General features: G+C 38.3%; 4 protein-coding genes and 1 pseudogene across 9 annotated transcripts; 4 read left to right on the top strand and 1 right to left on the bottom strand.

Annotated features, from left to right (window-relative positions):
* The first annotated feature begins 7,662 nt into the window (after positions 1-7,662).
* Positions 7,663-10,265, top strand: LOC147921122 (uncharacterized). Its single transcript, XM_087501370.1, has 2 exons — positions 7,663-7,749; positions 9,489-10,265. Exons 1-2 carry the CDS (start codon positions 7,663-7,665, stop codon positions 10,263-10,265), a joined length of 864 nt encoding a protein of 287 aa, XP_087357496.1.
* Positions 10,266-10,292: 27 nt separating this feature from the next.
* On the top strand, positions 10,293-11,119 carry LOC147921121 (uncharacterized). Its single transcript, XM_087501369.1, has 2 exons — positions 10,293-10,917; positions 11,028-11,119. Exons 1-2 carry the CDS (start codon positions 10,293-10,295, stop codon positions 11,117-11,119), a joined length of 717 nt encoding a protein of 238 aa, XP_087357495.1.
* Positions 11,120-17,223: 6,104 nt separating this feature from the next.
* On the top strand, positions 17,224-19,842 carry LOC147921120 (uncharacterized; annotated as a pseudogene).
* Positions 19,843-21,727: 1,885 nt separating this feature from the next.
* On the top strand, positions 21,728-25,698 carry LOC147921119 (diacylglycerol kinase 5). 6 transcript variants are annotated; one of them, XR_015591359.1, is made up of 12 exons: positions 21,728-22,372; positions 22,457-22,585; positions 22,682-22,767; positions 22,872-22,998; positions 23,081-23,129; positions 23,403-23,485; positions 23,621-23,688; positions 24,085-24,159; positions 24,376-24,463; positions 24,572-24,688; positions 24,785-25,226; positions 25,421-25,698. XR_015591359.1 is itself a non-coding variant. In XM_087502589.1 (12 exons), the coding sequence occupies exons 1-12, from the start codon at positions 22,046-22,048 to the stop codon at positions 25,496-25,498; spliced, it is 1,533 nt and encodes a 510-aa protein (XP_087358715.1). In that variant the 5' UTR covers positions 21,728-22,045; the 3' UTR covers positions 25,499-25,698. The 6 variants fall into 6 exon arrangements, 3 of the variants coding, with proteins under 3 accessions (XP_087358715.1, XP_087358716.1, XP_087358717.1); XM_087502589.1 differs by having other exon boundaries at positions 24,785-25,090; XR_015591361.1 differs by having other exon boundaries at positions 21,784-22,372; positions 24,376-24,490.
* Positions 25,637-27,458, bottom strand: LOC104766735 (protein THYLAKOID FORMATION 1, chloroplastic). Its single transcript, XM_010490674.2, has 5 exons — positions 27,036-27,458; positions 26,642-26,912; positions 26,327-26,543; positions 25,974-26,089; positions 25,637-25,860 (listed from the first exon to the last, which is right to left on the bottom strand). The coding sequence occupies exons 1-5, from the start codon at positions 27,226-27,228 to the stop codon at positions 25,746-25,748; spliced, it is 912 nt and encodes a 303-aa protein (XP_010488976.3). The 5' UTR covers positions 27,229-27,458; the 3' UTR covers positions 25,637-25,745.
* Positions 27,459-27,680: the final 222 nt, after the last annotated feature.

The following is a 27,680-nucleotide window of genomic DNA, read 5'->3' as shown; positions in this document are numbered from 1 at the left end:
CGATATAGATTTCATCAAAGCAATTCTAGCAAACCAAGAAAATGTGAAAGAAATCATGGGAATCTTTGATTCACCAAGTGAACAACAACCCGGACCAAAATCGCTTTCCAAGCTTGAAGACTCGGGCAGATTCACTATACCTTGCTCATTTGGTGCTTTACAACTTGATGATGCCTTATGTGATTTAGGAGTAATTTTTAATGTGATGTCACTTGAGATGGTAAAGAGTCTTGGGATAAGACATGAAGAAGCCCTCTTCTTCCATCATGTTTGGAGATGCTTCTTCAAAATCTCCACTTGGTTTGTTTGAGAACTATCCACTCAAAGTTGGTGATTGCACAGTTCCAACAGACTTTATGGTAGTTGAGATGAAAGAAACCAATAAGCTCCCTCTCATACTAGGAACTCCCTTTCTCAACACTGTGGGGGCAAGCATTGATTTCCCAAATAAGAAAGTAACTCTTCTTCAAGTGAATCCCAACACATCCTATCCTATCAAACCTTCCTCTACAATGTTTTGTGAACAATCACTAGCGAAGAAGTGGCAACTAAGGAAGAGCATAGAGACTTGAATGATCAACATGAAGAGCTCCAAGTTGCTAATGTGGGGATTAAAGAGACTCTAAAGGTTGATGAGGAAATTTTGGATGGTGAGTGTTTAGACTCTTTATTTGATTACCTCAAAGGAGATTCTAGAAAGAGGATTTGGGTCAACAACTTTATTTTGTTTTATTTATTTTCATTAGTCTTTCTCTTGGACTTTTCTCACACCTGAGACGGTGTGAATTAAGTTTGGGGGAGAGACTAACCATCTAACACTGTGTTTCATTTTATTTTTCATCTTTTGTGTGATGCATTATTAATAGTTATGTTTTAAAAAAAATCAAAAATTTTAAAAAATTTCAAAAACCAAAAACAAATGCATGTAGTTTTGCGTTTTCATTCTTGTGTTTAGGATTGAGTCTAGAAGCATGTAGTATGCATTTTGCATTTGGGATGATGATGAAGTTGCCTTGGTAGAAGTAGAGTCTTAGGATTGAACCCACAGCCCTCATTTATAGTTCATTGGTGCTTGATTAACTTTGGTAAAAAGTGAAGAATTTTAGCTTAAAGCATTGTGCCACTTGAAAGCACTTTCTTCTAATGCAAAGCTTTTATGATCATTTCTGCATCTCTATATTATTTGGGCTTTAATTTGAACTTTAAAATATCTTGCTTATGGACTATGAATGCTAGCTCATGGAACTTAATTTTGGGTTAAGAATCTCTTTTTACCACTCCACTCATTTAGCCATAACTTTAAACCCCAGCCTTTTCTTTCAAGCCTTGTATTGATTTGTTAAGGGAGGCATCTTTGTTGATAATGCTATAGGTTGTGGAATCTTGAGAGTATTGAGAACGACAAACAATTGGCTCTTGTTTTAGCTAGGATTGGAATCATTAGAACTAGTTAATACGACTGGTTTTGAAAGAATAGGTGGTCAGAATGTTGATTTGGGTTCAGGTTTGGGAACAAGAGAGAATAATAAGGGAAAGAAACGTTTACTTAGTCAAAAGAAAACAAATGAAAGGTCTCTAAGGTTAAGTTTGGTTATAAGCTTTAAGTCTCGGAGAAAAGGTATAGAAAGTCTTGTTATACTCTCCTAGAATCAAAAAGAAAAGAGTAAAGAAAAGTCAAATAAGATTGGGAGTATAACAAAGAAAGAAAAGGAGCTAGTGTTTAAAATAAACATTAGCCTTAGAGATATACAAAAATAATAAGACCAGAAGTTACAAAGGGGGTTTAAGAGATCAAAATCTGAGTTTTTGGGTTGATAAGAAAGAAAAAAGGAATGAGAAAAGGGTAAAAAAGCTTCTAGGTGGGTAGAACATCAAGAGCTAAGTTTTGTATGCCTAAATTGTTATCAGTCTTAGATTAGTTTCACAAGTGTTTAGTATTTGATAGACTCCTGGATGAGGATCTACTCCCAAGAACACACTTTGCAAGGTTTTGAAGAGGAATGGACGAAATGATGATGATGAATGGGTGGAAGATGCAACGGAATGGAGAGATGATCGGCGGAGCAGGTGAAGAGGTGTAATTGCAACGAATTGAAGGGGAGAACGAAGTGTACTTATAAGAGAGATGGAGATCTCTTAGACTACAGGCTTGATTACAACTTAGATATGACACACTGAGAAGTAAACAAGTTGAGAAGATACTACATACTTCTCTGATCAAACAAGTAGAAAGAAGGTTTTTGATTGAAATGTTTGATGAGAAACAAATGAGAACTACATTGTCTTTTTATAGGAGAAGGGGGGACGAAGGAGAAGAGGAGAGAAGGGAGAAATAAATGTCTCGGAAATCATGCAAGAGCATTAACAAGGTCAAGCTCATGCACAATGCCTAGAAAAATACAAAAGCAATAAATGCAAAGTTTGAACAAGAGAGAAATAAAAAATGGGCCAAGACAAAGAGATGGGCCTTGGACCACGAAATGGGTGAAAAAGGGGCCTTGTAAGTGTCACTTAAGCCTCGTTAAAAACCTTTTCAAGAAAACCCAATGGGACAAAACTTGACAAGGGAAAAAGAGTGCATAAGCAACACTTAACCCTTCATTGAACACCCTGAGCTGTGATCATTGTTAGGATGGCTTGAGCCATGTCTTCTTGCTTCTTGTCCAGCTCTCTAAGTAGACCATTGATGGCTTGGTTGAACCTCCTTGATTTTGACCTTGTTAGAGGACCCGCCGGAACGATCAATGCTTCCTCTGATGTTTCTGCTGGTACAAGCTGCTCCTCCAATGCTTCCTCTGGTTCAAGCTGCTTTTCCAATGCTTCCTCTGGTTCAAGCTGCTCCTCATGTTCATGTTGTTTGGTTGAGCTGTCCATGGTCTCATCAGTATTCCTTCTTGTTTGAGAGTTAGCCACCTAAAAACTTCATTGTTAACCACTTTAGTAAAAAGCCTTCCCTTTGATCAGATTCAGCTTAATTCATTTTCTATTTGCAATGTCACACCAAACACTTTAATGAATGTGAAAGAGATGTCCAATATGATTGCAAGTCTTTACCAATAGATAGAAGGTGAACTAGAGTGGTGCAATATGATAAGCCTAAAAAAATATTTGTAAACACTTTGATTGATTTGAGCACCATTGAATTGCATTTAAGGACTGTAGTTTGAATCCTTTGTTGATATTGTTTGGTTTCAAATCCCTCTTTCAAACCTCTCTCTCTCTCTCTCTCTCTCTCTCTCTCTCTCTCTCTCTCTCTCTCACTTACTTGTTTGGTTCTTGCTTGAGGACTAGCAAGAGATAAGTTTGGGAGAGTTGATATATTGTGTTTTTGTTAGGTTTTAAGACTTGTTTTGCATAGTTTTGTTGCATAATCTTGTCATTTCAAGGTTTTTTTAGGGGTATTTGCATATATTTGGTTGTTTCTCAGGATTTGGAGTGACTTCATCACATTTGGAGCATTTGGACTTGATTTGGCAAAGTTCCAGAACGGATAGGCGTCCAGACCCTCCTGTCAGACCATGTTTGTAGCTCATCTTCGGCATCTCCCTTCGGCCAACAAGCAATCGAAACCATTTCTCAACGTCAAGATCAGAATTGATAAACGGCCATCTCCTTCGGCCAGACGACAACCAGTTCACACCTTAGACCATCTCCTTTGGCCAGACGACAATCGGATCACACCTTCATCCTTGTCCTTTGGCCAAGTCTTGCCCGACTCACTTTCTCGGATGGAAGATCAGAAAGAGTAAACGATCTAACCCTACGTCCAAACCATAGTTGAAGAATCCATACAACGTTCTCCCTTCGACCAAGACCACCCCGTAGCCGCCTAGTCCACACTTGGTTCAGCTTTGATTCGGGTTTGAACTGGTTTGTCCAGGGTTGACCTAGTTCCCTTCTATTTTCCTATAAATAGATTAAACCTATTAAGGAGAGGACTTATCTTTTGTTTAGCAGCTTTGAGGGTTCTTAAACTTGCTATTATAGGATTGTTGAACCCTTGGTGTACTTCTAAGTTTTTAATTGTAATTTCTTCTTCATTTCTCCTAATCTACAATCTGTTATTATGATTTCACAAAGATCAAGACTTTTCCTTTGTGTGATCATGATTATGAGTGAGTAATCTTATAGAGTCTTTGGGTTTTGGTAGATTAAGATGATTAAGGAGTTGGGTTATGGAGTTTATGGTTATATTGCTTTAGATCATTGCTTATTGGTTGCTAATAAAACTAGATCAGCCTTGATCATGTTGATTCTATACTTTAGGAATTTCATGCCCAGAAGGTGTTTGATGGAATTCCTGAACCAAAACTTTTAAGTGTTTTGCATTCCTTACCTTTGTAAATTGTTGACTATGGTGCTTAGTGGCTAGGTAGACTTGATTGTAATGCTTATTGATCATTTAATTGCCTTTGCAATAAGTTAATGATTGATTGATTAGTAAAGGATACCTTGGACGTCATAAATGAGCGTCGAGACCGAGCTTCTGTTCGGATGCAGAATTATCAGAATGCGGTAGCCCGTTATTATAACTCAAAGGTTAAAGTTACGCCTCTAGCAGTTGGCGACCTAGTACTCTGGAAAGTCCACGAGAATGCCGAAGAGGGTAACGCAGGAAAGCTAGGGATCAACAGGGAAGGGCCATATAGAGTCACCCGCAAAGTGCGAAATGGGGTCTACCAGTTAGAGGATCTGGACGGGAAAGCAGTCCCGAGGTCCTGGAACTCCATGCATCTCAAATGTTTTTATTGTTAGTTCGAATAACTTTGTACCGAACTATGATTGGCTTGATCCCGACAAAGGTACGTAGGCAGCCCACTTCAGGTCCAGCTATCCGCATTTAATAAAATTATTAAGTTTGTCAATATGTTCTCTTATCTTGCATAATTCTGAAAATCGGGGTCTTACCTCGTAAACCTCAAAAACCGGGGTCTTACCTTGTAAAACTCAAAAACCGAGGTCTTACCTCGTATAGCTAAAAAACCGAGGTCTTACCTCGTATAATTCCGAAAAATGGGGCCCTTCTTCGTAAAAAACCAAGGTCTTACCTCGTATAGCTCGTAAAAAGCGAAGTTTCTCTTAAAATAAATAAATAAATAAACCTAACGTAAATTCATTAACTTCGAAGAATCACTTCGTAATACTTTTCAGAAACCGAGGTATTACTTCGTGCACTTCGAAACACTAAGAATCATACTTTAAGATTTTTAAACTTCAGAGTCCCGAACTCGCTAAAACTCGAAGTAACTTCGCACTATCTAAATCTCACTTTGGGGATTCAGCTTAATTTCCGAAGTCCGTATCAGATCTACTCTATAAGTTTGATCTCTTTCCAAACTTCAATGATAAAAGTGTGTCACTAAAAATAAGTTCAAGCCGAAGTCTTACTTTGCACTATCTAAGTCCAACTTTGGGAACTCAGTTTCATTTCCAAAGTACGAATTATAATTACTTTATAAAATTCTGGTTTTCAACAGAAATTGAGGGAACGAAAAGGAAGTAACTGATCAAAAGTCAAAAGCCAAAAACAAAAGGGGCGGTCACCGCGACCAAAAACCCCAAACCAAGTTCAGCGAAAATAAAAAGAAAAATAACATAAGGGGGGGGGGGGCAAAGTCACGAACGGTTACCTTCATGACCTCATTGTCGGCTTTCTCCTTGTCGGCTTTCTCTCTGCACCCTCTCTATCTCGCGGCTGTTCCCAGCCTCTAGAAGCTGGTTGCGAATCTCAACCTCATGTAACCTATTCTTGGCCGCTTTCTCGTTTTCAGCAGCCTTGTAGTACAGTTCGCCTGCCTTCTTCAACTTTCCCCTGAGGTCCTCGTTGGCAACCCCGAGATCCAGAACCTGTACCTCGGCTTTCTTCATCCGAGCTCGAATCTGCTTGGCCTTCTCTACAGTCTTTGCGTTCTCGGCTTCTAGCCGAACGTATTCTGCCAATTGACCTTCAAGATCGGCCACCTTGCGCTGAAGCTTGGCCACTTCGGATACCGAGGGGGAGGTGAACAGCTGCTCCTCGTAGGACGCCACAGCGGTGTTGAACTCGATCATCATTTGCAAAGATTGAAAGTTAGTAAAGAGGCACAAAAATGTGTATAATAATCAAGGCAGCCCCTTTTTACCAACCTCGCCGACTTAGTCCGCAAATCGGAAGAAATTTCCGCGGTTGATCTCGGACATGTCAGAGAACGCCTGGATGCGGACTCTAGGACGCACATAGCTCCTCATCAAGTCAGCTGGAGATGCGGGGGGAGCTAAGCAAAGTAAAATGGGTTACTCCCAATAAAACAGAAATTAAGGAATGGCATAAAGATTTCTGCTTACCACGGGGGGAGTGGCGATGTTCCTTCGGGGAATTCGACCGGAAGAACCTCCGGACTCTTTGGCATGCTGGGACTCCCTGGACTTCTTTTTGGAGAGGGAGGCTCGGTCCCGAGACTCGGATCGGCTCTGCCCATCTCCCAAAGAAGAGGTTCGAGCTCAGACTTTCTCGCGAAGAGAAGAAGAGGATTCCAACTCCTTCCTTTTCCTAGACGGCTCGGTTCGCTGTGGGTCACTGTTGGTTTGCTGAGGGTCGTTACCAGCGGCCAGCGCAGGAACCTCCTCCCCCTTAGGGTCATCGGCACAGTCCGATATGACAATCACTGGGGGCCCTGAGGGTTCTGAAACAGGAGCAGCAGTAGGCTCCGAAGTAGGAGCAGGAGTTGGGGCCAAGGTCGAAGCATGAACTTCTGCCACTTTAGAGGTCGAGGAATCAGTGTTCTTACCTTAGATACGAGTCTTGCCTTCAGCGAGGGCATTGGACATCAGCCTCTTTGCCTCCTTTTCAGCGATCTCAAGCTCCTTCTTAAGAGCCCATTCTTCTCGGTAACCCATTGAAGAGGTGTCGATGCGGGGTGAGGAAGAGATGATGTGGGAGAATTTCCTGAGCCTCACTCCGGACTCCCTGATTCGCACGCACGAAAAAGAGTCCCAAGCGATCTGACCTCCGCTTAACTTAGTGAAGTACTCCGCAAAGACTGGAGCAAGCTGACCACGCTCGAAGTGAGCTAGAAAAGAAAAAAGGCAAAATTTAAGAAAAAGGAAACCAAGGGAAAGGGTGTGTAATGCCATGTAAGGTGTTCTACGCTACCAATTTTCGAGGCCCACTTCGACACGTGCAAACCCGTGAGGTGACCAAAGGTCAGCTTGTTGACCGGGAAGAAGAAAAACGACTTCCGCCATTTCTTGTCCTTCTCGGGGAGGTCGTCAAATACCTTGAGACCAGAGAGCGGGCTCACATAAAGGGTACCCTTGGTACGCCCAGTCTTCACAGTATAGATATGGAGGAAGTCAGCAAGAGACAGCTTGTATCTATACTCCTCTGCCAAGGTTTGGAGACATAGAACAGTCCAAACAAAATTCGAGCACATATGAGGTAGGGCAAACCCAAGCTCGAACATCATCCGAACGATGAGTTCGGGAAGCGGAAAGGATAGCCCGCAAGGGGAAAAGAAGCTCTCGAACGCGCAGCAGTAACCCTGAGGAGGATTTTCCAAGGAATTGTGAGCCTTCGGGAATCGAATCTCGATCCCCGAAGAGATTCTGTAAGACCCTCTGATTTTTGCTGCGTTGTTTTCGGGTGAGAATAGACGGCGGGTGGGGGCCGAAAACTCCAGAAATATGAGGTTTAGCGGTCTTGCTCGGAGTAGATTTCGGAGGAGACATGGCTTTCAAAGGAAATCGGTGGAAGAGGGAGTTGTTTTTCCGGTAAACAGAAATAGTGAAAGCAAAAAAACGAGAGCAAAAAGAGAGAGATATTAAACAAAGTTCAGGAATTAATGAAAAAGAGAGGGGAGAAGACTACCTTTATACACCAAAAAGCAATGATTAGCCGAGAATACGAAAGTACACGGCTCGTTTCCCACTCTCTTATAGCGTGTCGAGGTAGAAAAGTGGGCCCTAAGGCTCGCTTGGGAAGTGAAACCCTTCATTACCTCAATCATATCATGGGATACGGGGGATATTTAGTTTCCGGAAATGACCAATTGAAGATCAAAAGTCCCTGGAACTAAGCAGCTCGGGAGACTTGGGGGGGGGGGCAACTATTGGTACCGCGACCATTCACTTCGGGAGTTGGACCATGGCCCAATTCCTCAGGAACATGGGCCAGAGTTATAAACAAGACTGGCCCATTAAACGTTAAACGGGAAGAATGGAACGAGGTGAAGAGCGGTACGAGTCACTCCGGAGCTCGGAAGACGGTCAAAGATTCCCCTAATCAATTGTATTAAATAACGCAAAATGTGCGGGATTTAATGAGAGAAAATTAATGATAGTTTGGGAGTATAAGTACGAATAGAGAGATGATTGTAATGGGGGTCGAAAAACTCTTACTTGGCAATAACATATTACTTTCACTTCGCAATAGTAGTTTTTACTTTGTTATTTAGGTCGGAACTAGAACGGTGGTAAGCACCTCCGCCCAGTAACTCTCTGGAGGTAGAAGAGTAAACTTTGATTCTCACACATTAGTATAGGGTGGAACATCCTTCCCCCCCAAACTTAAATCATATCATCCTCGGTGGACAAAAAGAAAAAGTTGAGGATGGAAAATCATAAAGAAAAGTTTGATTTTAAGAACAATGTCACCTTGATGGAATGATGCTTGTCGACTCTAAGACATTTTAATGGTTGCCAAAAAAATTTCTAGAGGTCGGCTGTCGAATGAAGATGTGGTGATTAACCGTTTGTAACTTACTTTGGTTGCTTGACATCAAAGTTGAACTAGGCTAAGTTCATTCGAATTTTGGTTGATATCTCTGAATGCATTCTCTGTGAAACAAAAACCTAAAACCATCAATAATAATCATAAATAAAAATATGAAAAAAAATACTTAAGTGATAGAATGGTGACGGATGATGATTAGATGGTTGTGGATATCTCATTGAAGTCGTAATGAGAAAAAGATTGGTGAACCAAAATCTCCGGTTTTAGTGAAAGAAATGCTTCGATTTGGTTAAGGAGACTCAACGCTTTCAATGAACCAACTCGCTGATTAGCTGAACCACAGTCAACGTTGAGACTCGGCGAGGGTGGAGATGATGATTTAAAAGTATGATAACCTCATGTAACGAGTCGTCTGATTGGCTTTCCGATTCATTCTCTGTTTTCGTAAATCAGAATTATTAACTAAAGAGAGAGAAGGTGAAGAAAAGAAGCCAAATTTTTCTTTTTAATATATTAAAACTTCACTCAACCACATGTCATGAATAAAAAGTGTTATTAAACCTTCGAAATAAGAGTTGGTTTTTCTTCATTTAACAATTTTTGATTTATTTTTCAACTCATTTTATGATAATGTAAACTAGGCAAAAAGCATAAGCTCTTTTGTCGGGGGCGATTAAACCCTAAATAAATATATGAAAACTTCACTCAACCACATATCATAAATAAAAAGTGTTTATTAGACCTTGCTGATTTCAATCAAGCATTGCTTGTCAAACAGGCATGGCGTATTCTCAACAAACCGGAATCGTTGATAGCAAAGTTTTATAAAAGCAGGTATTTCAGGAAAAGCTCAGTTCTGCAATGTGGTACTGGTACCAGACCTTCGTATGCTTGGAGAAGCATCCTACATGGTAGGGATTTACTGAGGAATGGTTTGATGAAACTCATTGGGAATGGCTGTGACACCTTTGTCTGGAAGGAGAAATGGCTATTTGATAAACACCCTCGAGCAACATATAGACTCCAAACCTTCTTTGAAGTCAACTTACGGGTGGCGGATCTCATAAATCAAGCCAATGGACAGTGGGATAGTGGTAAGGTGAAGGACTTGATTCCACCAGATGATGCTCGTCAAATCCTCCTGATGAAGCCTTCGGTGGCTTCTTTGGATCGTTTCATTTGGCCGTATACCAAGTCGGGTTCTTACACTGTGAGAAGTGGGTACTGGTTGGCTCGTTCTTTCCCGACCCTTTATGAGCCACGATCAACTGAAGACCAGAAGACTAATGAGCTCAAGGCAAAGGTATGGAATTTGAAAACAGTGCCAATGGTAAAATCATTTCTATGGCGTATGCTATCTGGAGCTCTAGCAATTTCGAGTCGTTTAGCATCAAGAGGACTGCAGGTGGATGTTATTTGTACAATTTGTGGTCACAATGAGGAATCTATATGCCATACTCTCTTTGGATGTCCTGTAGGAAGGCAAGTTTTTGCTTTGGCAAGTGTACCGCTGCCTTTAAATGGTTTCTCTGAGAATAGTGTGCAGATGAACTAGGAATATCTTATGAGTTTAATCCAGGATATGGTGATTCGTGAAGAAATCCGTATGTCTATTCCTTGGTTGTTGTGGGGTATATGGAAACACAGGAATAACTTTTTCTTTCAAGGGAAATGGGGGGACTTATGGGACTTGGTGAAGAAATCTCAACTTGAAGCAGCACAATGGCAAGAAGTACATGTAATGGTCTCTTTGGACAAATCGAGCTCGCAGACGCAGAAGTCGAACTTAGAGAACAAATGGCGTCCACCAGCTGAGGGAGTGGTTAAGTGTAACATTGCAAACTCATGGGTGAATAAGGAATCAACGGCTGGTGGGGTGTGGATTGCTCGGGATTATCAAGGGGAGGTACTCTTTCATGTTAGACATGCCTTTTCACAATCTGACTCGCAGATGGGTTCAATGCTTAGCACGGTGCTTTGCTCGATTCAAGCTCTATTTGTTCTCCATTTTTCAAGAGTAGAGATAGCTATAGATAACGAAGCAGTGGTGGAAGCAATCAACAAGCCTCAGGACTGGCCTCGGTTCTGTTTTGTGTTGCAGGCGATTCATGCTCAGCTTGCTGGCTTCAGTTCGTGGGATTGTCGTCAAGTAGCTACTCCAGTGAATAAGGTGGCGAATGCTATTGCAAGGAGTGTCACAAGGGACGGTAGGTATCAGTCATATTTGTTGATGTTTTGTGTTTGTGTGTTTACGATGATGAAAAAATAGAGTAAGAAAGTAATACTTTTATTGATCTGAAATTTGAATGTATTACAGACTCGATTGTGTTGTGTTACAAAGACTTGATCTATACTTATATGAACCAAACCATTTTATTGTGTGATAACAGACCAGAAACAACTCTTTGATCAAAAGACACAACTGTAAAACAGAACAACTTGTGTCCCTTAATCAAATAACTAACTTATATAAATATGTTGTGTTATGTAAATGTGTTATGTTATGTAAATGTGTTATGTTATGTAAATGTGTTGTGATGCAAGATTTGATTATGCTTCAACACTCCCCCTTCATCATATCTCGGTTTCACTCCAAGCTTTCTTCTAAGATCTTCAAACCTTGTAACACTTAAGGCCTTGGTGAGTATATCCGCGAGTTGATATTCTCCTTTGCAATACTCAAGTTGAATGAGTCCTTTGTGCTCAGCTTCTCTCACGAAATGGTACTTGATCTCTATGTCTTTTGTTCTTCGATGCTGCACCGGATTCCTTCCAATTGCTATTGCAGACTTGTTGTCACAGAAGATGGGAGTTCCTTCTTCAAGCTTTAAATCGAAGTCTTCCAATAGTCTTTGTAACCATATGGCTTGATTTGTTGCTGCACATACTGCTATGTACTCTGCTTCCGCCATTGATTGAGCCACTGTTTGCTTCTTACATGACTGCCAACAAAACATAGCTGATCCAAGACTAAAAACATAGCATGTGGTGCTTTTCTTGTCTTCAGGACAACCACCCCAATCACTGTCCGAGTAAGCTATTAACCTTGGTGTCTCTTTTCTTGTAAAGAACATGCCAAAGCTTGAGGTTCCCTTGACGTATCTTAACACCTTTTTGGCTTCTTGATAGTGCTTCATGCGTGGTGATGACATGTATCTTCATAGATAGGAGCTTGCATACATCACATCAGGTCTTGATGCACACAAGTACAAAAGTCCTCCAACAATGTTTTGATACTTTGATGGATCTCCAAATTCTTTGTCTTCATCTTCTACTCCTTTTTTCCTTGTGGTGTAAGTGGAGTGCTTACACTCTTGCTCTCCTTCATCCCAAACTTATCAATAAGTTTGTTTGCATATTTTCCTTGTGAAAGAAATATGCCACGATCATCTTGGATCACTTCCATCCCAAGGAAGTAGTTCAGCAAACCAAGATCAGTCATCTCAACGCTCTTCATGTTCTCCTTGAATGTGTTGATGAGTTGAACATTGTTTCCGGTGATGATGAGATCATCGACGTATAATCTAACGATCAACACGTCTTCTTCTTTCTTCTTAGTGTACAAAGCCGTATCACATTCTTCTTCTCTGGCTTGTCTACTAGTTTCCATGTTCTGTTTTTCTCGATCATTTCTATCTCCTCGCTCATGGCCCTTCTCCACTATTCATCATCACAAGCTTCATCATAAGTTTGTGGTTCTTCATGAGCAAGAAGACAAACTTCTATGACGTGAGCTGCTTCTTTGAGAACCACATTTTGTGTATTTTTCATGAGTTCCTTCACAGATCTGTATCTCTTTGGAGATTCTGAGCTGTCTCCTTCTTTATCGCTCACATGATCATCGGTTAGAGACAAAACTGGGCTGGAGGTTTCTCTTTCTTCATTATTCGCATGATCATTGATTTGAGACAGAACAGGACTGGAGGTTTCTCCTTGTTGATCTCTTGACTCTTGTGTGTCATTGATGGGTAAGACAACGATCTTATTGACTTCCTCTTGTCTATCCCAACTCCACTTCTTATTCTCTTCAAACTCCACATCTCTCGACACTTCAATTTTTTCATTCTCTAAGATGAGGATTCTATAGCCTTTAGATTTATTGCTATAGCCAACAAGAATCCCACGCTTTGCCTTAGCGTCTAGTTTTCTCCTTTTCGGATCTGGAATATGCACATAACATATGCTTCCAAACATCTTCAAGTGTGACACGTTTGGCTTGTGTCCACACCACTTCTCCATTGGCGTCATGTCTTCTTCGATTGCTTTTGATGGTAGACGGTTTTGTAGATAAGCCGAAGTATATACCGCTTCTACCCATAACTTAAACGGTAAACCTTGTTCCACAAGCATTGCTCTTGCCATCTCCATCAAGGATCTGTTCTTCTGTTCTGCTGCACTGTTTTGTTGTGGTGAGTAAGGCAAAGTCACTTGCCGATTGATTCCTTCTTCTTCACAAAATTGGTTGAATTCTTGTGAAGTGAATTCACCACCTCCATCATATCTCAACGTCTTGATGGTACAATCTGATTGCTTCTCCACCATCGCTTTGAGCTTCTTGAATAATAAGAAGGTCTCCGATTTTTGTTTTAGGAAGTATACCCAACACATATGAGTATAGTCATCCAGAAACAATAGAAAATAACGGCTTCCATCAAGTGATTGGTTCTGCATCGGCCCACATACATCTGTATGCACAATCTCAAGCTTCTCTTTGTCTTCGTTTGAGATTCTTTTGGAAAGATTTTGTGTGACTGCTTCCCAAGGTTACATGCCTCACACACTTCCTTCTTGACTTTAAAACTTGGTAACCCCTTTACCAAATCCTTGTCTTGCATTTGTTGCAAACGCTTGCTACTTACATGGCCAAGTCTCTTGTGCCATGTTTCCTCCATTTGTGCATTTGCTGTCATGGCTTCTTCTTCTACTGAACTCAACCTTGATCTTGAAGCTTTTGTTCATCATTTTAATATCCATGATCTCCTTGCCATTTTCATCTTGGATGATGCATCTCTTATCTTGAAAACGTACTTGATAGCCACTTGAGATGATTTGAGGAACACTCAGTACGTTCTTCTCCAAACCAGGCACTAAGAAAACATTTTTGATGATTCTTTTGCCATGGCTAGTCATGACGGTAATATCTCCTTTATCGGCTGTCATGACTATGTCTCCATTTCCGACTCTAATCGGCACTTTGATACTTCTGTTGATATTTGAGAAGTATCTCTCTTCTTTCGTCATATGGTTTTTGCAGCCACTGTCCACCAACCAAACATCTGCTCCTAATGTTTTTGTTGATTCCTCACTTGCACTAAACAGCATATGATCTTCAGTTAAGCCTTCTTCTTCTTCAAGACTTACATGTGCTCTCTTTTTTTTCTTTGAGCGACATTCATTGGAGTAGTGGCCGATACTACCACACTTGTAACACTTGATGTTACTCTTCTGTTTCTTGCCATGATCGTCTTTCTTCGGTTTGTTTCGACACTCTTCTTCTGTGTGGTTGTTGCTCTTGTGAAAACCACATCACTTCTTGCCTTGATTGACATGGATGTTGGTGTTTTCTCGTTTGAAACTGGATTCTCTTCCTTTGGAACGAACATAGAATGTTCCCTCTCTTATGCTTTCTTCTCTTGCAGTAACTCTCGCTTCTTGTGCTTTTAAGATATCAAAAGTTATGACATTGTTAGTGAATCCAAATCGCGTTTTTGCTCTAGGACACTAACAATGCTATCAAACTTGGCTGGGAGAGAGATGAGTATCTTCTGTATGAGTTGAGAGTTTGATTTCTTTTCACCATGATAAGTTAATTGATTTTCCAAAACAATTAACCTATCGATGAATGTCTTGATGTCGTCGTTGTCATACATCTTTAGGTTTTCATACTCCCTATGCAATGATTGAAGGAGAAGATTTGATCAGTTACGGCAGTTTGCAAAATTTGCAAAGCCATCGTATCATTCGCCTCTGCTTCTTCTCTGAGCATCTTTGCTCTTGCAGTTTCAGGGGTTTCTCCCTCTTGCACCGGTCCAGCCGGCACGCCTTCTTCAACCACCGACCATAGTTTTCTGGTTCGAAATATGGTTGCCATCTTGATGCTCCAGAAGTCGTACTTCTCCCCATTGAATATAGGGATCACTTGATGTGAGGAGCCTTGCATCGTCTCTACTTTTTGCTGATGACGATATGATCTCTCTTGTTCTTTCTTTTGGTGTTTTCTCTCTGGTCCTCTCAATCGCAAAGCTCTGATACCATGTTGATGTTTTGTGTTTGTGTTTACAATAAGAAAAAACAGAGTAAGAAAGTAATACTTTTATTGATCTGAAATTTGAATTTATTACAGACTAGGTAACAACCCGCACTATATGCGGAATAAATCGATTTTAAAAAAAACATTATAAGTAAAATTATTATCTATAACCAATATATATATATATATGTGTGTGTAAAACATAAATATATAACATGTAATTAAAGTTTTTTATTTATTTATTCAAAACTGCATTTTTTGTTGTAAAAAACACGTTTCACCCCAAATATTGATAAAATGTTACCATTTATTGCAACATGTCTTTTGTGTGGTTTAAAAATCAAATTCATATCTTCTTATGTTTTATTTTGAAATCATAACAATTTTGCATATTTCTTATGTAACCATAACATATATTAAATTACTCGGTAGTTTAATTATTTAGTTTTAATATATGTTAGTAACAATCGAATTCCAAACTAAATTTTCTGAAGATAATCTAATTTATTGATTTAAATTTTTGATTAGGCTATTGAAATTTTTTAAGTTAGTCGGTTTGTTAATATTTTCTATAAATGACCCATTATTATAAAATACCATTACGGAAAAATTATTGAAATTCCAAAATAAACGTATTCGTGTAAGAATACATTTCACTCGTGAAATATGTAAACATCGTAAAAAAATATTTATAAAATGTTACAATTTATGGCAATATATAGTTTTGTGTGTTTTAAAAATCAAATTTACATTTATGGTTTATCGAGTAACTATAACAATTTTGCATAATCTAATAGTCACTCATTTTAAATATATTATGATTTTTTTTGGGTACTAAGTTTATTTATAATGTTAAGGGTTATTGTCTCATTCCTTTTTAATAGCACATAAATGAATATACAATTAGAACGTATATTCCTATTCGATTATCAATATTTCTATTTTTTTAATGAATAATGACACTAAATGTTGAGATTAATTAGTTTACATAGGGCTTGATTGGAACCACATATACTATAGCATTAGCATTATGCAGCATAAGCATTAAGCTGCATAAGCTGTATGCTCTGATTAATATAACACATTTACTTGATTGGTATAGCAGTGGAGTATTAAATATTATATTTATATTAAATATATGATATTAATTAAAAATATATAATTTAAATGTGTTTCATTAAAAAAAAAATTATCACTCATTGCTATATGATTTTTTAAAAATATATTTTAGATTTAATCAATTTTATAAATTGTTATATATATATAAATGTGTAATTTAATAATTTTTAATTATATATATTTATAATGTTACACATTAATTACAAATAATTAATATATATATTATAAATTTTTATAAAAGTTTATATCTATATTTACATTTTTAGTTTCAATAACTTTTTAAAATATATATAATATACCACATTAAACTAAAATAAAACAAAAATATATATTATAAACGTTATATCCACATTAATATTTTAATGTATTAAATAAATTATTATATTATTTTTAATAATAACATTAAGTAGTTTCTCATATATATTATCTTATGACAAATATATTTATCTTTTATAATATCATAATTTTCTATTTTTACAAAATAAATTAATTATTTAAAATTAATTTAATATATATTTAAATTTTATTTCTAAATGCTTGGGAATGCTTCAAATGAGAGCATATAGGAAGAGAGCATATGAGAGCATCTGTAGCTTCCCTTATATGCTCTCCTAATAAATGTTGATTGGATGATAAAATTAAAAAAGCTTCTTCATATGCTCTTCCAATCAAGGCCATAATTAGATATATATAAATCACACATCATGGTATCTCCTACTTTGTTGTCATTTTATATTTAGGGTAAGCATTATATATCAACCTCTACTTACCCCATTCTCAGCATTACAACCTGTATTTTTTAACTCTTCATAAACCAACACAAACTTATAATTTCTATACGAAACAACATAAACTTTTAAAAAATTAATAATCATACACATTCAATCAAGACTGAGATTTACGATTACTAAACCATATTAAACCAGAAAATCGTGATTACTGTTTCACGTTTGCCTTTACCATACGACGTTGATTAAATACTTTGTGACGGTCACAACATTTGTTCAGAGTGATCACAAATTTGAGTAAAAATTAGGTTTCTTCGCAGGAATTCAGAGAGAAAAGATGACGGTCACAACGTTGGGTTTATATCAGAGTGATCCAGATGATCATGATTACAATGGAGATCCCGATGGTCTCGAAGAAGTCGATGAGGATAGTAGCGGGGAAGATGGAGATGATGGAGATAGAAGTGGTGACGTGGTGACAGTGGAGACGAAAGAGATAATGGTAGCGATGAGGCTGGTGATGAAGATGGAGATGTTAAAGCCATGAATGAGGCTAGTGATGACGACAGAGATGTTGAAGCCATGAATGAGGCTGGTGATGACGACGAAGATCGTGAAGCCAGGACTGAGACAAGGCGAAGCAAGACAAAACGAAAGATAGATGAGTCTAAAAATGAAAAAGACAATGAGGACAAAAGGCAGAGGAAGGTGAAGCAGAAGAAAGAGAAGGTTGAAGATAAATACGACATAGTGGACAGGTTTGAGTTTGAAATAGAGGATTCTGTAGCAAACTGGTTTGATGAGTTTAGGATTAATCGGAATACCATCCCAGAGAGTTCAGATGAAGAGGAAGATCTTGTTGTGATTAGAGATAGGAAAATTAGGATGGGAACTAATGATAAGTTAGCCATTGGAAGAACATTCTTCACAGAGTTTGAGTTCAAAGAGGTTGTGTTACATCATGCTTTCAGGTCGAGAGAAAACATTAGACAAGATAGATGGGGAAGGACAAAATCGGTTTTAGATGTGCTCAGGATAAGGCATGTGATTGGAAAGTCTACTGCACATTCGACAAGAATCGACAATTGTGGGTTTTGAGAACTAAATGTGGCTATCATAGATGCACCCGTAATGGGAAATGCAAGTTATTGAAGATGCAACCTAAATACATGCCTCTTGATATTCAAAGACACATTAAAGAGAAATGGAACATACTGAGTTCTATAGGAAAAGTGCAGAGAGGAAGACTTCTAGCTTTGAAGTGGCTGCAAGATGAATATGCTCAGCATTTTGCTCACCTTAGAGGTTATGCGGCTGAAATCATTGATTCAAATCCAGCATCCACAGCGATAGTAGATACAATTCCAGTTGTTGATGGTGAAGTGGTTAAAGATGTTTTTAACCGGTTTTATGTGTGTCTTGGAGCAATGAAAAAAGGTTTCTACTATTGTCGGAATATCATTGGGATTGATGGAACTTTTCTTAAACAAGCCGTCAAAGGTTGTCTATTGACTGCTATTGCTCATGATGCTAACAATCAGATATACCCAATTGCGTGGGCAGCTGTACAAACTGAAAATGCTGACAACTGGATGTGGTTTCTGAAACTACTAAAAGATGATTTGAATCTAAAGGATGGGAAGGATTATGTCATTATATCAGATCGTTCTAAAGTAAGTTTTCATGTTAGTTCCCCTGATTCTTTAATTTGTCTTGTATCATTGTTCTTTGCTAATGCTTATTTTCTGCAATTATGTAGGGAATCATAAGTTCTGTGAAGAGTGAGTTACCAAATGCTGAACACAGAATGTGTGTGAAGCACATGGTGGATAACCTGAAGACTAAGCATGGTAAGAAATACTTGCTTAAAGAACGTGTCTGGCAATTAGCTTGGAGTTACAGCCATGCACAATTTCAAGAAAATTTTGAACAAGCTTAGAGCATATGATTTATCTTTGTATGATGATGTGATGAAGGAGGATACAAAGAGCTGGTCAAGAGCCTACTATAGGGTAGGAAGCAGTTGTGAGGATGTGGACAACAATGCAACAGAGTCTTTTTAACTCCACAATTGTCAAAGCAAGGGCAAAGGCATTAGTTCCAATGTTGGAAACTATAAGAAGGCAGGCAATGAGAAGGATTACTAAGAGAAATCTGAAAATAACCAAATGGAAAAAGAGGTTGTCTGAATATGCAACAGAGATTCTGGAGGAAGAGAAAGAACATACTATGCTCTGTGAAATCACAAAAGGAACACATGGGCGATTTGACGTTTTTTTGGATGGGAACTCACACTCTGTGAACTTGACAACCGGTAAAAGGGAGTGTTCTTGCTGCAAGTGGCAAATTACAGGGATTCCATGTGAACATGCTTATGGGGCAATCTTAGATATTGATAAGGATGTTAATGATTTTGTGTCTCCATTCTTTAGTACTGAGATATGGAAAGAAGTGTATGACACAAGTCCTAGTCCTGTTAGAGGTCCAAGATATTGGATGACCAATAACTACATTTTGATAACCAAACCTCCAGAACCAAATCTTCCAGGGAGAAAGAAAGGGCAGAAGAATAGTTTTGATTGGATCAAAGGGAAGAATGAGTCACCTAAGAAGAAGAAGAAGAAAAAGGCACCAAAGAAGCATCAAGGAAAGGACGATGAAGATGAACATGGGACAGTTAAACTCGGAAGACAAGGAAGAATCATGCATTGTCGTAAGTGTAGTGAAGCTGGACACAATTCAGCTGGATGTCCTAACTTTCCAAAAGAAAAAAAGAGTAAGAAGACTGAAACATGTAAGAAGAGTGTGACAAGTAAGAAGACTGAAAAAACTGAAACATGTAAGAAGAGTGTGACAAGTAAGAAGTGTAAGAAGAAAGAACTTGATGAGGTTGGTTTTCTACAATGCAAGCCGCAGAGGTAGTCACACTCTCACAAGGACCAGAAACACTCACACAAGGAAGCAATATCTAGGTACTCAAGTCAGATCTAGGAAGGAAGAAAAGGAGTAAAGGAGTTTTATTGGAAGTAGTTGCAAGTTTTTGTTTTGTTTTCAGAATGTGTTGCAGGTTTTTTTAATTTTCAGACCTGTTGCAGGTTTTTTGTTTCTCAGAAAGTGTTGCAGGTTTTCTTTGTTTCAGAATATGTTGTAGACTTTTTTTTTTCAGAATGTGTTGCAGATTTTTTTTTTTTTAGAATATGTTGCAGGCTCTGTATTTTTCAGAATGTGTTGCAGGTTTTATTTTTGTTTTAGAATATGTTGCAAACCCTGTTTTTTTTTTTCAGAATGTGTTGCAGGTTTTTTTTTGTTTTAGAATAAGTTGCAGGTTCTTTTTTTCAGAATGTGTCGCAGGTTTTTTTGTTTCAGAATATGTTGCAGGCTATATTTTTCTTCAGAATGTGTTGCAGGTTTTTGTTTTGCCTTTTGTTATGCTATTATCTTTAAACCAGTTGTCTCTTAAACCACATATAATCCAAATTGATCAACACATACAGACTCTTACACATAGCCATACAAGAGAGCCATACTAGTAACACCTACAATCTTCCCCATAGCCATACAATAGAGCTCACAATTACAATGGCAACACCTATTGTCTTCAAAGCTATCATAACTATCACCCAATTGCTCATTTGCAATCATGACTTTTTGTCAAAATTCTTCTCAAGGATTTCTTTCTGAAGCTCCAAATTTGTCTTCCACTCACTGACATCATCTGCAACTTTCTTACACTTCTCATCAACCACCTTTATTTCGTCTAACAAAGCATCATCCACCAAAACGAACAAATGTTCCTCTTTCTTCTTCTAATACACATACAATCCATTCAATATATCAGTTCAATCAAGAATTTAAATGAAAAGATCAATCCATTCTTCTTCATTGCATTTAAGCATCTCCAGAATCTCGGCTAAGGGTTCTCCACACCAACAACTCTTCGGAACACCATGAGGAGCTTCTCGATTAGCTAAACGGAGACACCGAAGAGTAGCTCATGGTTTTTTTTGAGATATCGATTTTTGGAGAATCCAGAATCTCCAAATCAATTTTTTTTTAATAAGCGTACATTGTTACCGTCACGGAATATTTAATTAACGTTGTATGGTGAAGGTAAACGTGAAACAATAATCGTGATTTTGTGGTTTAATCGGGTTTAGTAATCGTAAATCTAAGTCTTGATTGGATGTGTATGATTATTAGTTTTAAAAAAGTTTATGTTGCTATGTACAGAAATTATAAGTTTGTGTTGGTTTATGAAGAGTTAAAAAGTACAGGTTGAAATGCTGAGAATGGGGTAAGTAGAGGTTGATATATAACACCGACCCTTTATATTTATTTATAAATATATATAAATCTATATTTATTGGGAATTAAGTTTTTTTTAATAAGTTGGAGATAATTCAGGGGTAATATACTTATTTCTATAATCAATTATAATAACTATAGAAAGCTTGTTATTTAAATTCTTATGGTAATAATACTAATATAAAAAAATATATTTTATTTTTATATGATTATGTTAATAAGTTATATGTTCTTTATTTTTATTAACTTTATATTAATTGATATGTTTTTATAGGCTTTTTAGAATATTTTACGTATATTGATTTTAAGAAATCAATATAAACTTTAATTTGTATGTTTATAAGTAAATTTTAGTAAAATTTTGCCTTAAAATAGTACGTAATTATTTACTTAGTTTTAATATGTGATATTTAAACTTATGTGAGAAATGATTATATATTTAATTATTATGAGAATTTGTTAAAATATCTTTTTTAGAATAACCAATTTAAAATTATTCATTTATTATTCAGTCAACTATTTTTTTTATTATAATGGCATGTTAATGTAATTAAGTAGAAAATTTAAAAATATTTTACTAAAAAAATACATATAGCTTTCTAACAACGTATATGAGCTTTTTTCAGAAGTCTCTTTCTCTATTAATATAGGGGATGATTGACTGAGTCCGCATCAGAAAAAGGGCCAACTGGTCCGTGGCAGCCGTGGCTGCTAAGAATCTCGCACGTGTGGAGCATTTCCTTGAAATGAATCTTTCTTCCGCTTCTGCTTCTTCGTTTTGTTTTCTCATATATATTATTTTAAAGGAAGAAAAGTATATTATAATTAGTTTAAAAGTTCACTTTCTCAGATCCCGATTCCTTTCCCTTGGAACTTGAATTTGAACAATCATCATCTTCTTCGTTCTTCTTTCACGCTCTCTCCAAAATCCAGATGGATAGATACAATACTTTATCAGATTTTCTCAAGGAGTTCTACATCCCTACGTACGTCCTGTTGCAGGAAGCGGAGGAGGAGGAGGAGGCTCTCCCCACCTTTCAACCACCTGCGAGCCCCGTCCTTGTCTTCATCAACTCCAAAAGCGGTGGTCAGTTGGGTGGCGAACTCATTCTCACCTACCGATCTCTTCTCAATCACAATCAGGTCTTTGATCTTGGCCAAGAGACTCCCGATAAAGTGCTCCGCAGAATCTATCTTAACCTGGAGAGGCTCAAGGATGATGACTTCGCTCGTCAAATTCGGGAGAAATTAAAAATCATTGTAATAATATTTATTATTATTATTTTTTAATAAAACCAGAAACATATCTTGTCATTCATCCCATCTTTATTTATGTAATTTAAGGTTGCAGGAGGTGATGGCACTGCTGGCTGGCTCCTTGGGGTTGTATGTGACCTTAAACTATCGCACCCTCCTCCAATTGCCACTGTACCTTTGGGTACAGGAAATAACCTTCCCTTTGCTTTTGGATGGGTGGGTTACAACTTACGCACTCCTCACCTTCCTCCTCAGTTACTTTGGGCTGGCTATGTTTTTTTAATACCTGCGCTTTGCTTTGCTTTTCTACAGGGAAAGAAAAATCCAGGAACAGATAGGAATGCAGTGGAGTCGTTTTTGGATCAAGTGTTGAAGGCAAAAGAGATGAAGATTGACAAGTAATGTAACAACATCTATCAGTCTCTCTGTCTGTGTCCACAGTTTTAGCTAGTCTTTACTTTTGGTGACTAACTATAACTGCTGGATACATTTCTGCTTCAAGTTGGCACATACTTATGAGGATGAAAACTCCTAAGGAAGGTGGTTCTTGTGATCCTGTTGCACCTCTTGAGTTACCACATTCTCTACATGCATTTCACCGTGTTTCTCCAACAGATGAACTTAATAAGGTAACCTTCCTGCCATTAAATAGCTGTCCTTGTTTTTTCTTTTCTTTTTTTCTTATATAGAAGACACCCTTCGATTTCTCAGGAAGGCTGCCACACATTTCGTGGGGGATTCTGGAATTACTTTAGCCTCGGTGAGATATCTCCCCCCCCCCCCCCCCGGTTGCTCCTCTCTGCTTCCTTCTAACTTTGGATTTCCAACAAGCCATAAGCAAATTAGCACTCTATCTAGTTTCCCTACGGAGTTTTGATCTTGCAGTGTCAGATGGTTGATGACCTAACAATCATATCTATCTTATTATTTGGATTACAAACCGCCATGAAGTTATTCGGTTGTTTTTATGGAAATTTAATCAACAAAACCAATTGATGACCCACGTGGCAGTGCTAACTATTGTGTTATGCAGGAATGGATGCTCAGATATCTTATGCGTTTCATTCTGAGAGGAAGCTGCACCCTGAAAAGTTTAAGAATCAGCTGGTTAATCAGGTACCTTGTTCTTTTGAATTTTGACCTTTTGGATTACACCTTCTCTTTTCATACCCCTTCCTTCACTCGGAGCTATATACTAAACAAAGAATAAATATGTTGCATTGGCTTCACACTCCCTTCTCACAATGCCAGAGTACGTATGTAAAGCTTGGTTGCACGCAAGGATGGTTTTGTGCCTCTCTTTTCCACCCTGCTTCACGGTTAGTAATATGTAGACATACTTTTTGTTTCACTGTTTTTCTGTTTCTGAGTTTCATTTTTCACATTTTTATTTGTTTATAAAGTAAAGGATTCTTGGACATGAATGATTATAATGCTCTCCAACACTACTGCCTTATCTTTTGTCTTTAGTATACTGTTATAGTGTCTGTAATGGGACTTCTGGTGTCCATGATTCTTTTCAGCATATATGTTCATTTTTTGTTTTGGGTCTCATTGTGTGCTAACCAATATAATTTTGTGCTGGTTTTATATTTTCGGTTAAGTTGTCCACATTTCTTACATTTCCAGTCTTTTGGTTGTAATTTAGTTTCTGTTTATATATGATTTTGCTCTCTTGCGCATCATTAAGGAAAACTATATGGCTTCCCCTGCAGGAATATAGCTCAACTTGCGAAGGTTAAGATTGCAACTAGAAATGGCCAGTGGCACGACCTTCACATACCACATAGGTAATTTTTATTCATCCAGTGTCTATGGTCCTGAGGGATCACTAGTTTCAGTCCAGGATTACATGTTGGATAGTCGGGGATTTTTCTGTGTGGGACCTTTAACTATATTTAGTTACATCTCAAATATACCAAAGCAATGCCCTTCTCTCTTGCAATACGCTGTTCATGCTCGAATATAAACTAGTCCAATCCCGATATTTGTTTCTGCTCTTGTAGCATCAGGTCAATTGTATGTCTGAATCTGCCCAGCTTTTCTGGAGGATTTAATCCTTGGGGCACACCTAATCCCAGGAAACAACGCGATGTAGGTCTTAAAAACTCTTGATATTGCGTGAGTGCTACACATAAGTTTCTGTATCTATCTTCTCCATGGTAAAAATAATATGCATGTTTATTTGTTCTGACACAACAGAGAGGCTTGACTCCACCATTTGTAGATGATGGCCTCATTGAGGTTGTTGGGTTTAGAAATGCTTGGCATGGTCTTGTTCTTCTTGCTCCAAATGGACATGGGACACGACTTGCCCAGGTAAGAGTTTTACAAGTTAAAAGTAACAAGGACACACACACACCACACATAGAGAATGATGATTGAGTTCATACAAATGATAACTTCTGTGGCTAGGCAAATCGCATTCGCTTCGAATTTCACAAAGGTGCAACCGACCATACATTCATGAGGATGGATGGGGAGCCCTGGAAACAGCCACTGCCACTGGATGATGAAACTGTGATGGTAGAGATTTCACATCTTGGCCAAGTGAACATGCTTGCAACTCATGACTGCCGGTCCAGAAGCGTGTTTGACCCTTTAACACCCCGCCATCAGGATGGTGCGGAAGAGTATGATGATTATGAAGACGAATCAGTGGCTGAAGGCGAGGAATTTAGAAAATTTGGTGCTGCGGATACCTTCAAGATTCCTGATGAGGTTGATATTTCTCAACTTAGTTAGACAGTTAACCATTTGCAGTATTTCACTGTTGATTCTACGCATTATTTTCTTGGTCTCTTATTGTCGCTCTTTCATAAAGGAGCCAGCTAGCAGCAACTGGTATATTAGATTGGTACCCATCTTTTTTCTTTTCATTTTTTTTTTTTTTGGTCGTTCATGCTTAATATAATGTATCTTGATTTATAGCAACGCCGTTTTTCCCTTCTGTATTACACGCAAAGCCGCCAAAGGCGAAACTGTTTTAGATGTTCCAACTGAGGAGTATCTGTTGCAACTCCTTAACACAGAATCTGACTTTTTTTATAGGGAGAACACAGTAATGAAAAAGGCAGGGCATCAAGGAGGAGGAATTCAAATGTTCATGGTTGGTCACATTTTCTCTGAAGGCAGCACCTAAATCTTAAACAAGCTTGTCATATACAAAGTAACAGGCTAACAGCACAAGACTAACCTCATCAATGTATATATACCACATGGAATAACATCATGAAACTCATGTAACCGAAAGGAAAGGCAAACATGTACACGTCTGAAATGTGTTATTAGAAATGAGCAGATTTATATATATATATATATATTCGGCAGAGTTGTTGCTAAAAACAAAACAAAAAAACGGAACAATTTGATTATTTTACGCTTTCCATTCAGCTAAGAAAGATGGGTTATACAGAGTATCTCCGAGACACTTGGAGATTGTTTCATTAGTCTTCTGGGATTCGGCTCTTTCCCCTTGCTTCTTCTTCTCCCTGTGTAACCAAAAGTAGAAATATCCGAGTTAGGCTCTTTGCCATCGTGCAATAAGCACCGTATATTCTAAAATTAGTGTAGATAGATAGGATTCAGCAACAGTATCCAGTACCTTTGGACGTACTCCTTAAGCAATTCCTTGGCTTGGACAAGCTTTGACAGCAGGTTACGATACACATCCAGGTCCCGATCCACGCTTTTCTTGTTGATATTTAGGGATGTACAAAGCTGTTCCATGAGACACTGACAAGGATCAAAATTACCTCTAGGAAAAATGTGAGATGTGAGAGTTGCACATTGCTGGGGAACAAAATGGATATCTATCTATGTAGATGAAGAAGAAAAGAAGAAAAAAAAACTAGCGACATTATTTCTTCCTCTAGATCCCCAATAAGTTTCTAGATATAACATGATTAAGCCGTTAGTTTTAAGATGGCAAACCCGAAGGAAGACGAATAGAATCACCTTGTCCAACACAGTAGGATCAGTGGCACTGGCAAGCTCAAGCAAACGAAAGAGCCCAACAGCGAAGAACCTGCTGTAACTGAAACCCTCCTTACTCCCAGCTCTTCCTGCAATGTCCTTAAGAAGTGATTCAACTTCTCCTTCCTTAGAGGAAAAGTCAACAAGGGAAGCAGAAGTCTGACTTCGTGCCCATTCCTCCATCTTCTGCGCATCAATTCTGAAAGAAGAGGGACGAAAGAAAACTTGAACAAGAAAGAAGAAAGAGAGAATTGGACTAAGGAGAAGATGGAAGGGGAAGGCAGAGAGCAAGCTAACCGGTATTGCTTAGGATCCTCATTCAAGGCTTGGATGTAAGCTTTAAAAATGGCATCTCGATCCTGATCGCTCGGATATCCATCCATGAGCTGATCATATACAGTGACAAAGCCAAGTGCAAAAACAGGATCATAACGATAAGTCCTCTTATACCTCATCAAATGCTGCTGTACAATGAGCTCCTGCAAAACCGTGTTGTAGATACTCGGGATGGGTCGCTTGTAAGCTTTAAGGAAATTCGACTTTGTCTCTGATACAGGAGGCACATCATCTGACAAGAAGAAAAAAAACAATCCACAAACATTCTTTGAGACTAAAGCTAGTGTAATGTATGAGCAAAAAATGTGAAACCTGGATAGCAAGAGAGAGAGAGAGAGAGAGAGAGAGAATTCACCTGCGGCGGTAACACTGGACATGCAGTGGATAGGATGAGATCTGGAAGTGGAACGGTAAGTCAAAGAGTGGCGAGAAAACTTGGTACAGATGCGAATTGCGGAGGCCAGAGGACGAGAAGGCGGGAAGTTGGGGATCTTGTCCGATTGTCCCAACGCTGGGAAGGAAAGAGAAGAGATTGCAGTTGCAGCCATTTGGGGGGGGGGGGGGGGAATTGAAAGAGAGAAAGAAGAAGAGTTTGTTTGTTGGGAGGGAAGAGTTTGTTGCTTTTGGCCTTAAATCAATCAAAAATCTCTCTCTCTCTCTCTCTCTCAAGTGATAGTAGCCATTGGAAGGATGATGATGGCTCTCCTTTCCTCTCCTCTCCTCTCCTGGTTGAATCTTCCTGATTTTGGGATTTCTGGAGTGGCTTGGCTTATCCAACTCCACTAGTTGTCTGTCGGTAATATGACACGTGTCCACGTTAGGCCTAGGCCCATTTACTTTACATTTTTGCTAAAGCCTGGTCAAAGCCCACAGGATGTAAAAAATTCCGACCTTTTTTTTTATTTTTGGAATCTCACCCTCTCTCTTTCATCAATTGTACAACAAAGTCGTTTATTCATCCGAATTCAACTTAATTCTTTTCTTATTAGTACACTGATCT

This window comes from Camelina sativa, chromosome 19, assembly GCF_030686135.1.
Source record: "Camelina sativa cultivar CO46 ecotype springtype chromosome 19, ASM3068613v1".
NCBI classification, from domain to species: Eukaryota; Viridiplantae; Streptophyta; class Magnoliopsida; order Brassicales; family Brassicaceae; genus Camelina; species Camelina sativa.
The sequence above is the reverse complement of the archived record's forward strand: the minus strand, read 5'-3'. Positions and strand labels throughout refer to the sequence as shown.

Bases quoted from the DNA above. Each gene is read 5' to 3' on its own strand.
- LOC104766735 (XM_010490674.2), bottom strand. From the start codon at position 27,228: ATGGCTGCAACTGCAATCTCTTCTCTTTCCTTCCCAGCGTTGGGACAA. The intron at 26,544-26,641 runs GTTAGCTTGCTC...CTCTTCTTTCAG, and splicing joins GAGGATCCTAAGCAATACCG to AATTGATGCGCAGAAGATGG. The intron at 25,861-25,973 runs GTACTGGATACT...TTGGTTACACAG, and splicing joins CTTAAGGAGTACGTCCAAAG to GGAGAAGAAGAAGCAAGGGG.
- LOC147921122 (XM_087501370.1), top strand. From the start codon at position 7,663: ATGAGGTTTAGCGGTCTTGCTCGGAGTAGATTTCGGAGGAGACATGGC. The intron at 7,750-9,488 runs GTAAACAGAAAT...CTTGTCAAACAG, and splicing joins AAGAGGGAGTTGTTTTTCCG to GCATGGCGTATTCTCAACAA.
- LOC147921121 (XM_087501369.1), top strand. From the start codon at position 10,293: ATGGTGATTCGTGAAGAAATCCGTATGTCTATTCCTTGGTTGTTGTGG. The intron at 10,918-11,027 runs GTAGGTATCAGT...AATGTATTACAG, and splicing joins AAGGAGTGTCACAAGGGACG to ACTCGATTGTGTTGTGTTAC.
- LOC147921119 (XM_087502589.1), top strand. From the start codon at position 22,046: ATGGATAGATACAATACTTTATCAGATTTTCTCAAGGAGTTCTACATC. The intron at 22,586-22,681 runs GTGGGTTACAAC...GCTTTTCTACAG, and splicing joins TTCCCTTTGCTTTTGGATGG to GGAAAGAAAAATCCAGGAAC. The intron at 24,464-24,571 runs GTAGGTCTTAAA...CTGACACAACAG, and splicing joins ATCCCAGGAAACAACGCGAT to AGAGGCTTGACTCCACCATT.